Source organism: Elephantulus edwardii, unplaced genomic scaffold, assembly GCF_000299155.1.
Source record: "Elephantulus edwardii isolate Elephantulus edwardi_28Jun2011 unplaced genomic scaffold, EleEdw1.0 scaffold00085, whole genome shotgun sequence".
Lineage (NCBI taxonomy): Eukaryota > Metazoa > Chordata > Mammalia > Macroscelidea > Macroscelididae > Elephantulus > Elephantulus edwardii.
Window position 1 is genome coordinate 12,533,121 of NW_006399835.1, and position 11,396 is coordinate 12,544,516.

Sequence of the window (11,396 nt, forward strand, 5' to 3'; positions counted from 1 at the left end):
AGCTGTCTCTGCCCATCTGTTCTAATTAGCTTATCTCTTCTGCCTTCATAGCACGTTTGTTATTTCAGAAATATCAGAGGTACTTTTTAAAGGACGCCGCTTTTATTTAAACTAGTTAGAATAGTTTTGGAGTGGTCTTCTATGCTCAAACCTTTAAATGTTAGACTTTTATTGTAACAGTTTGTTGTTGGAAGTAGTAAGGCTTTGAATGCTTTATTAAGGATTCATCCTTGTTCCTTTGGTTTTAGCCCAAATGATTATGTTTTTTCTTTTTGGGAAGACTTCTTTGGGTTTTTTGTTATTCATTCTGATAAAAGGAAATCTTCCATCGTTAACAGGTATTTTAAAATCTAAAGTTATTTGTATCTTTCTGTGTTTCTATACTATAGTTTTTATAAACATAGCATTCTTCGGGGTGACTAGTTTGAAGAAATTGCTTCATTTGAAATTTTGAAATCTATCCAAAATTTAGTTTTTTTCTTTGTGGACTATGTAGTAGAAATCTTATTTTTCTTTATATCTTGTGTTGCAATTGGATGTACTCTTGATTTCAGTAACTAACAATCTTAAAAGAGTGGAAATGAAATTGAAAAGAAGTTCCTCTCTTTTTCGGGTATAATCTGAGCATTGTGCCCCAAATCCCACTGTTGAACCAATGCCAATTTTAATTTGTTACCTTGGTTACTTAGTTATCACCAGAACACTGATTATGTTTTCACTCCATAGCACAAACCTTCTTAACTTTTGAAGAGACCCACGAACCCAAGAGTACATTTTCTTTTCCCCTCACGGACTCAGAGTCCACAGATCCTTCTTTATCAACGGAAAAGAAACAGCTTCTTGACCACAGAGACGCTGAAAGACGGTGGCTGCTTCGACGAAGGCGATCTTCTCTGTTTCCAAATGGAGTGAAAATCTGCCCAGAAGAGAGTGTTACAGAGGCTGTGGCAAATCATGTGAAGTATTTTAAAGTCCGAGGTAAGCTTAAATCATCACTGCATGAACCTTGGGCTTCATATGTGAAATTTAAATGTTGCTCTAGTACAGTTCTTTTAAGACATTATCACTATAATTAACAATTGATGAAAATGTAGAGTTTTGCGAATTTCCATCACCTATAAAAATACTTCGAATATTAGGAAAATTTCAGAGGAAAGTTTGCATTACTTTTTAAGAGAGGACTATTTGAAATCCTTTGTCGTTGTTCTGTGTCATCAAGTTGGAACTGACTCATAGCTGACCCTCCAGTGGGTTTTCAGAGGTTATGGACGGCCAGGAAAACAAACAGATTCATCTTGGAGAGGATTAAACCAAGCTACTCCTTGGAGGCAAGGATTCTGGGGCTTCGTCTGACATACTTTGGACATGTTGCCAGGAGGGACGGGTCCTTGGAGAGGGACATCATGCTTGGGAGGGTGGAGGGACAGCGCAGGAGGGGAAGACCCTCAATGAGATGGATTGATTCGGTGACTGGGGTAATCGGGATGGGTGTGTCAGAGGCGGTGCGGTTGGCGCAGGATTGGCGCAGGGTTTAGGGCTGTTGTACATAGGGTCGCTATGAGTCGCAAACGACTCGACGGCACATAACAACAACAACAACAACAACATAAATCACACAGGAGATTTTTCATCTTTCTCCCAAAGAACAGATTACAATTTTGAACCAGCTGCCTCTGGGTTAGCAGTACAAATCCTTACCGTTAAGCTACCGGACCTGCCTTAGAAACACTTTAAGGATACTAATTTATATTATTAGGAAATTTTTTTCCTTCTTCATTACAGTCATTTTCTTAAATATACACACATAATATACTTAAGCTCTATGTTTCCATGGACCTAAATTAGTTCTTATATACACATGAAAAGATAATTTGATTATATATTTTGTAGTTTAATTGTTCCCTATATTTCATGTTTGCTGCTTCCTAGTCGGTGTATGTAAAACTCTCAGTTGTTTTTGTTATGTGCTGCGGAGTCTCCTTCAACGCATAGCGACCCTGTGTACAGCAGCTCAGAACCTTGCCCTGTCCTGAGCCAGTATCACTAATTCTGACACACCAACCATTATCAATCCATCACATCTGGGGGGTCTTCTTCTCCTTCGCTGTCCCTCCACCCTTCCAAGCATAAGGTCCTTCAACCAGTCTCTCCTGGCCACGTACCCAAAATAAATGAGGTAGAACTTAAAAATCCTAGCCTCCAAGGAGAGACTTGGTGTCACCCTCTCTCTAGGTTTAAAACTATGGCACTTTTCACAACGGAGGTAGAGAGAGACCAACTAGAATTTTACTTCCTTTTGTTTTGAAGTAAACTCTAGTATCCTTGATCTCTCATTTTTTATTATGTGATTTCATTCTCTGTTATTCAAATTAACTAATCAAAGATCTAGATACCACAAAGATAACATCCCTTAGACATTTGGAAGATTCTCAAATATTGCTTTTTTTGTGCTCAAGAACCAATAAGAAGGTAAATATCAATGTGATGCTAGTAAACTAGTATAGACAGATGACTAAGTAACCGTGAAATCAGATTTCTGTTTAGGCATTTTTCATACATTTCTTCAGCATATATTTTATTGAGCAGTGACATTTTCCAGGCCTGGCTTATGGAAATCTTTAGTCTGAACTGTTGCTTTATTTTCTACTATATGTTTTTCTTCTTGTCTTTCTTCTCCTTTCTCATCAAAGCCAGAATTTATTAATTTTTTTTTAAAGCTGGGATTTAAAAAAAAATTTATACTGCTTTATTTACAAAGTTTGTTTATATTGTTTTTGACACCAGTTCGTTCCTCCTCCCTCCTCCCTGATATCAAATTATGTGACCATATGCTTATTACCTCCCCCGCCCGCCCAGCCTCAGCCCTCTGCTTCCACACCAGCCCCTTGGATCATCAGACTCATTCTACAGTTATGGTCTTACACAATATTTGTCCTTATGTACTGAAATAGTTCACTTAGCATAATCAAAGCAAGGATTTTTAAATTAAAATTTTAATACTGGGTGGCACATATTTTAATTTTTGTTTGTACAATATATTAACATCTTCACCCCCCTTGAGTATATTTATACCTATTGATTGTAGTTATTGAGCAATAAACTCTTCTGTTACTTAGAGATCCATTAACCTGCGTTTTGTGTAAAAGGTATATTGGGCATATCATGGTAAGTGTCTGAAGAAATGGAAAGTAATTGAATAAAAATGAAAACAGTATCATTAATTCAGCAATATATTATTTCTATTATATACTTTATATGATGGTTAGATAAAGCAAAACTTTAGGTAAATAAACTACTGTTTAAGTTGTTATGTGCAATCAAGTCGCTTACAACTCATAGTGATCCTATGTACAACAGCTCTGAACCCTGCTCTATCCTGTGCCAACCTTTCTGACTCTTTCTGTCACAACCTAGCCTTATTACCCCAGTCACTGAATCAATCCATCTCATGAGGGTCTTCCTCTCTTGTGCTGCCTCTCCACCCTCTCACCCTCTTCAAGGACTGGTCACTCCTTGCAACATGCCCAATGTCAGATAAAGCTTTAGATTCCTTGTCCCCAAGGAGCAGCTTAGTTTCACTCTCTCTAGGATGAACCAGTTTGTTTTCCTAGCAGTCTGTGGTGTATTACCTCCAGCACCACAGCTTAAAGGCATTGATTCTTCTATAATCCCTGTCCAGCTTTCTAATGCATAGCAAGTAGTTGTGAAGACTATGACCTAGATCAGGTGTACCTTATAATCTCCACGCTGACATCACTGCCCTCTCTACCTTTCACACCCATGATGTCCTCTGGAGAGGACCATGACAGGAAATTTTCCCAATGCAATTCATCTTTTGATTTCCTGGCTGCTGGTATCAAGAGTGTTGATTGTGGAGCCAAGCAAACGGAAGCTATTAACAGTCTCAATCTCTTCATTTTCTATCATGATGCTGCCAATTGGCCCAGTGGTGAGAATCTTTGTTTTCTTGATGTTGAGCTTCAATTCATTTTGAAGGCTTCAGTCCTTGACCTTCTGCAGCAAGAGCAGCAAAAGCTCCTCAGTTTCAGCAAGTAGGGTTGTGTCACCTACATAATGCAGGTTGTTGATGAGCCTTCATCCAATCCTGATGCCACATTCCCCCTCATAGAGCCTAGGCTCCTGGCTGTTCTGTTCTGCATATTGAAAAGGTGTGGAGATAGGACACATCCCTGGTCTATATTCTACCCAATTGTGAATGATTTCATTTCCTTGCTCTGTTCTGATGACTGCCTCCTGGTCCAAATATAGGTTTCACATAAGCACAGTCAAGTGCTCTGGGATTCCCATTTTTCTCAGAGTTCGCCACAGTTTGTTGTGATCCACACAAATACCTTTGTATGGTCAATGAAGCACAGATGACATTCCTCTGGTACTCTTTGCTTTCAGCCAAGATCCATTCAACATTAGTTATAGTATCCCTAGTACCATGGTTTCTTCTAAACCCAGCCTGCACATGTGGCCGTTGTTAGGTGACATCAAATTGACTACAACTCATGGTAACCCTCTGAACAACAGATCTTCACCATTCTCATGACCTGTCATGCTTAAGCCTATTGTGGTAGACACTGCGTCAATCCATTTTGTTGAAGATCTTCCTCTCTCACTGACTCTCTACCTTTCACACCCATGATGTCTTTTTTAGAAGGACTGGCCCCTCCTGACAATATGCCTAACATATGTGAGAACTTTCACCCTAACTGCCTATAAGGAGCATGCTCATTGCATTGCCTCCAAGACAGAGTTGTTTGGTTTATTGGCAGTCCAGGGCCTATTTAGTACTCTTCTCCAACATCAAAATTCAAAAGCATCAGTTCTTTTTGGTTTTCCTTATCCAACTTATTTGTAGTCCAACTTTCATATAGGAGGCAATTGAAAATACAATGGATTGTATCAGGCACATCTTAGTCTTTAAACTGACATTCTTGCTCCTTACTTCTTTAAAGAAGTCTTTGACAGCGTATTTCCTCAGTGCAACATGATTTTTTATTTCTTGACTGTTGCTACCATGGTTAGCATGGCTACCATAGGTGTCTGTATTCATTGCAGTATTATTTACAATAGGCAAAAGATGATAATAACTCAAGTGTTCATCAACTGATGAATAGGAAATGAAACGTGTTTTGTGTGTGTGTGTGTGTGTGTGTGTGTTGTGTGTGTGTATGCACACAATGGAATATTATTCAGTCATAAAGGTAAATCCATAAAGTCATAAAGTTTGCACACTCAGTGGGGGATAGCAAGGTAATTTTGCATTGCATGGTCTACAATGTTCTGTATTCTACTTTGATGAGTAGTGACTAGGGTCTTTAACGCTTGTGAACTGCCTTCTAAGGTTCAATTATTGATCTCTCCTTTTCTCAAGCAAAGATTGCAGAAAATCACCTGATTCACAGCACCAGATGGTTCCCAGTTACCACAACTGACTGTTCTGAAAGGGATCATGGTACAAGAGATCATAAGTATAAACTTGATCAGACTCAATGATCTGATGGGGACTGGTGGAACACCTGAGTCTGTGGCCCTTAGTTACCCTTCAAGCTTAGAACTGAACTTACTCCGTGACTCAACTTTCAGCCAAACAATAGGCCAGTATGTGATCAATAATATCATGGAGGAAACCACTCCTTAGAAATCCTAACCATACAAAATAAAAAGAGTAGAATTTCCCCAGGGAAAATAATCAGAAGGTAGGAAGGAATGGAAAAGAAGTACAAATGAAAATGGGAAAATGATGACGTGAGAAGAGCAGTGTTAAAATGCGGAGATGGTAGTGCAACAAGGAATGAATGGAAACCCAAAATCTCTGTAAATGTTTATGAAAATTAATAAAATATAGAAAAAAAATGCGGAGATGGTAGCAAGTGTCACAGAACATGATGTGTATGGTCTGTAAAATGGAACACCAACTTGATGTGTAAACTTTTACTCAAATTATGAAAAGTAAACTTAGCATGTGTCAGAACATCATTAATCTTATTTTATACGATATGGTAACCTTGAAAACATATGTTAAATATCTAGCTAATAAAATAAGCCAGGCACAAGGAATATATGATCCCTCTTATACAAAATGACTAGAATAGGAATAGTTGTTTTTGTTGCTGTTGTTATGTGTTGTTGAGTCACCTGTACCCAGAGTGACCCTATGTACAGCAGCTCTAAACCCTGCCCTGTCCTCAGCCAGTCTCACTAATTCCAACACACCAACACCCCTTGCCCCAGTCACTGTATCAATCCATCTCATCCGGGGTCTTCCTCTTCTGTGCTGTCCCTCTACCCTTCCATGCATGATATCCTTCTCCAACGACCGGTCTCTCCTGGCCATGTGCAATGGAGCTTCAAAATCCTAGTGTCCACGGAAAAACTTCCCTCTCCAAGATAGGTCATTTGTTTTTCTTGGCAGTCCATGGTAAATTCAAGACTTTCCCAGCACCACAATTAGAAGGCATGGATTCTTCTTCTGTCATCTTTAGTCATTGTCCAGGTCTCTGACACATAGCAAGTAATTATGAAGACCATAATACAGATTAGCGATTATCAGAGGCTATGGGATGAGAAATGAGCCCTTGTGAAAGAGCGGTAATGTGCTGGACTGTTTATTGGAAGGTCTGCAGTTTGAATCCATCAGCGACTCTACAGGGGGGAAAAAAGGATAGTTTCCCCCGGAAAAGATTTACAGTGTCAGATACCTGATGGAGGAATACCATGAGTTGGAACTGACTTGATAGCACTAACGTAGGGCAAGGGATGAGTGGGAAGTTATTATTAGGTACAGAGCTTCTATTTGCAGTAATGAAAAAGAAATGAAATAATATCCTTTCCCTTCAAAAAGCTTAGTACATTGTGGTAAGTGAAATAAGGTCCCTTACCCCAACCATGGCTGCATTCTCATTCCTGGGGCCAGTGAGTGTTATTTTATAACGGCAAAAGGAATTTAACAAATTTGATTGAATTAAAAGCTTTGAGGTGCAGATTGTCCAGGTTCACTACATGTATGCACAAGGGTCCTTTTAAGGAGATCAGAGTCAGTATTAGGAAATGTTAAGAATGAAGCAAGAGGTTAAAGAGACCATGAGCCAAAGGATGCAAATGGCCCTTAGAAGCTGGAAAAGCAAGAAAACACAGTCTTTCTTACAGCCTTCAGATGGAACCATTCCCTGATGACAACTTTATATTAGCTCAAAGAGAATTATTTTTAACTTCTGACTGCTAGAGCTGTAACATTTGTAATTTTAAAGACAAAGAATAAAAAAAGTAAAATAATCTTTATTTTTTTAATCTTCTCTAGCTCCAAGCAATCACTAATCTTCTTTTCTTTCTTCTTTCTTTTGAATCTTTTTTTAACTTATTCTGGACACTTTATCTACATTGAATTAAACATGTTGTGATCATTGGTGGCTGACTCCTCTCACATAGTGTAAGGTCGCCGAGGAAGGACAGAACCCAGTTCAGGCCAGGAAAGATAGTTTATTGAGGAGAAACTGTTGAGCTGACTTTAGAGACCAGCCCCCACTTAGAGTGGAGTTATATATTGTTTTACAAGGAAATTGAGAGATGGGACTGTTCGCAGTTGTTTTTACAAGATATGGGAGCAGACCTGGGGTTGTAGATAGTGCTTCCTTGGAAAGCAATATGGAATAGATTTGCAGCCCTAATAGGGATAAACAGAGTTCTAGCTGCTGCTTTCTGTGGTGTGATCATTTTGGTGACTATTCTGGGAAAGCAAGGAGAGCAGTGCTAAGGCCCTAACACCAAGAATAATGTTTTCAAGGTTCATGCATGTTATTGATGAACATTTGTGATGACTGACTAATTTTCCATTTTTGGTATATATCATATTTTGCTTACCCATTCATCAGGCATTTATTTCCTTTTGAGAAGTGTTTTAATCTCTAATTCACTGTTTCTACTTGTTATATAGGTTTATTTAGGCTTTCTATTTCCTTTTGAATCAATTTTCATGGTCTGTTTTTCTGGGAATTTGTCCATTTCATCCGTAGTTGTTAATCATTATCTTTTATAATATATATAATATTCAGATATATGCACCAACAACCAGAGCCAAAGAAGAGGAAATAGAAAATTTCTACTAACTTTTACAGGCAGAGATCAATCAAACATGCAATCAAGATGCATTCATAATAATGGATGACTGGAATGCAAAAGTTGGGAACAGAGAAGAAGGATCAGTAAAACATGGACTTGGTGACAGAAATGAAGCTGGATATGGAATGATTGAATTATGTAATCAAGGACATTGCAAATACGTTTTATAAGAAATAGAAACACATGTAGTACACATGGATTTCACCTGGTGGTATGTATAGGAATTAGACTGATTATATCTGTGGAAAGAACCACTAGAGAAGCTCAATATCAGCTGTGAAAACTAGGCCAGGTGCTAATTGAGGAACAGACTACCAACTACTCATATGTAAGTTCAAGCTGAAGCTAAGGAAAATGAAATAAAATCCACGGAAACCAAAATATGACCTTGAGTCTATCCCACCTGAATTTCAAAACCATCTCAGGAACAGGTTTGAGGCCTTGAACACGAATGAGAAAAGACCAGATGAGTTGTGGGAGGATATCAAGAGTATCATCCAGAAAGAGTGCAAACGGTCATTGCAAAGACAGCAGAGGAAGAAAAGACCAAAATGGATGCCAGAAGAGACTCTTAATATTGCACTGGAGTGCAGAGAAGCCAAAGCAGAAGGAAGAATTCTAGATATTAAAGAGCTGAACAGAAGATTTCAAAAGGCAGTGCAGGAAGACAAAGTAAAATATTACAATGAAATGAGCAAAGAACTGGAGTCAGAAAAGAGTCGAACTTGCTCAGCATTTCTTAAGCTGAAGGAACTGAAGAACAAATTCAAACCTCGAGTTGCTATATGTAAAAATGCTTTGGCATTAGATCCATTAACTCCACTACTGGAAATACACCCCAAAGAGACCATAACTGCCATCCAAGCAGATATATGCACACCCATATTTATCATGGCTTTGTTCACAATAGCAAGGAGTTGGAAGCAACCCAAGTGCCCATCAACAAATGAATGGATAGAGAAGCTGTGGTATATTCACACAATGGAATACTATGCTGCATTGAAAAATAAGGAACTCATGCAATATTATTCAAAATGGAGGACATTATGCTGAGTGAAATATCTCTGTCACAAAAAGGCAAATACTGCATAGTGCCACTGTTGAAGAACGGGACTGACATCAGGGTTCTGGTAAGACTGAGAAAAACTGGTAAATTATGCATACTGCATTGAAATAGATGAGGGGGAGGACAGTTTAGAAGTGATATATGATAGGGTATTATGGTTATCACAAGAGTCCAAAATGAAGGTGGTGCCTCACTTGTGGAGACTCCGAGGAAAAAGTTGGTCAGTCTCTTCTCATATGATTTACAGCTTTCAATAATCGGCTAGAGGGTCTGCTATAAGGCAATGAGGAAGTTTGAGTCTTTATTATCTAACATTTCTGTAATCGAGATACCACAGTGGATTGTTGTTGTTATGTGCCATAGAGTTGCTTGCGACTCATAGCGACCCTATGTATAAGAGCCCTAAATGCCGTTCTATCCTGTGCCAACCTCGCCTTCTCAAACACACTCATTCCCACCACTTATGTCACAGAATCGGTCCATCTCATCAAGGGTCTTCCTCTCCTGCGCTGTCCCTCCACTCTCCCAAACATGATGTCCCTCTCCAAGGACCAGTCCCTCCTTGCAACATGCCCAAAGTATGTCAGACGAAGCTTCAGAATCCTTGACTCCAAGGAGCATTCTAGCTTCACCCTCTCCAGGACAAACCTGTTTATTCTCCTAGGAGTCCATGGAATATTCAACACTCTTCTCCAGCACCACAGCTCAAAGGCATCAATTCTCTTTCTATCATCCCTATTCACTGCCCAACTCTCTGATGCATAGCACGTAATTGCATCAGGTGCACCTTAGTCTCCAGCCTGATGTCGTTGCACTTCAGTGCTCTTGAGAGGTCCCTCACAGCTGACTTTCCCAATGCAATTAATCTCTTGATTTCCTGGCTGCTGTTACCAAGAGTGTTGACTGTGGAGCCAAGTAAACTAAAACTGTTAACTATCTCAATCTCTTCACCATCCATACTGATGCTGCCAATTGGCACAGTGGTGAGAATCTTTGTTTTCTTGATATTGAGCTTCAATCCATATTGAAGACTGCAGTCCTTGACTTTCTGCAGCAAGCGCTTCAGGTCCTCCTCAGTTTCAGCAAGCAGGGTTGTGTCATCCGCACAGTGGATGACTTTAACAAATAGGTTGATTCTATTAACCCAGAAATCTAAATCCAGGGTGCCAGTTCTAGAAGAAGGCCTTTTCTCTGTTATTTGGTTGTGGAGGAAAGTACTTTTTTCCTTCAGTGTCTCTGTAGGTCTGCTCTTCTTTGGAGCCTCCATGTTTTCTGGCCTTCTCTGGTGTAAAAGAACTTCCAGGTGTAGGGGCCCAGGTCCAAAGAGATGCACTCCATTCCTAGAGATTATTTCTCGGTTGTACTGAGACCACTCCAACCCATCAGGTCACTTTCTTTTCCTTTTATCTCTAGTGAGATGAAAAGTATAATAGGCCACATCCTCTTACATAGTGTTTATATAAGATTAGAGAGTCTTGCATTTCACCCTTAACCTTTCTACCATTTGTTTTGACAGATCTTGGATGATGATTGCCCAGCTTCCACATTAGAATCTGTATTCATAATTTGTTCTGCTAAGATTAGTAGCAGAGCAGTTATAAGAAGTGGAAAGTCAACAGCGTCCCAAATGTTTGATCACTATATAACTCCATGATTTCCTGACATCAGCAGGTCCTCCTTTGTTCAGTTCACCTACTTGTCTTCTATGCCACTCGGGTTTACTAGTGCACTCACTGGAAGGATCTCACAGAGACTCAACTGCGTAGGTGATGCAGGCCAGTGTTGCAGAGACTGATGAGAACTGTAGACTATCAGTTACAGTGCAGCTGGAAAGCATACTTCCCAAAAAAGAGCTAGCATTGAGCTCCCATGAGGTTGTATACGCCTCTGGTAGGTTGGGGCTTATATCCCACCCTAATCCTATCTCCTTAATACAATAAATACTTCAGCACAAAATAGTTAATCAATGGCTAGGAAAGACATTTTGAATGATGAACCTTTGATATAAAAATTATTATTGTTATGTGCCATCAAGTTGGAACATACTCATAGCTTCCCCTGTTAGCAGATTTTTAGAGGCTATAAATTGCATGAGAGATCACCTATTTTTCTGGTACATTTGAACCACCTGCCTTTGGGTTGGCAGTGCAACTCCTTACCATAAGCCGTTAGAGCTCTCTCATTATGTTATTATTTATATATA

At 39.3% G+C, this 11,396-nt stretch overlaps 1 protein-coding gene across 1 annotated transcript in view; it reads left to right on the forward strand.

The window, feature by feature from the left end:
* The first annotated feature begins 253 nt into the window (after positions 1 to 253).
* Positions 254 to 11,396, forward strand: part of IMPG2 (interphotoreceptor matrix proteoglycan 2) — a 96,026-nt gene continuing 84,883 nt past the window's right edge. Inside the window, exons 1-2 of the mRNA XM_006890038.1 lie at positions 254 to 338; positions 727 to 978. Coding sequence (XP_006890100.1) covers positions 254 to 338; positions 727 to 978 — 337 coding nt within the window. The remainder of the gene's footprint in view (positions 339 to 726; positions 979 to 11,396) is intronic.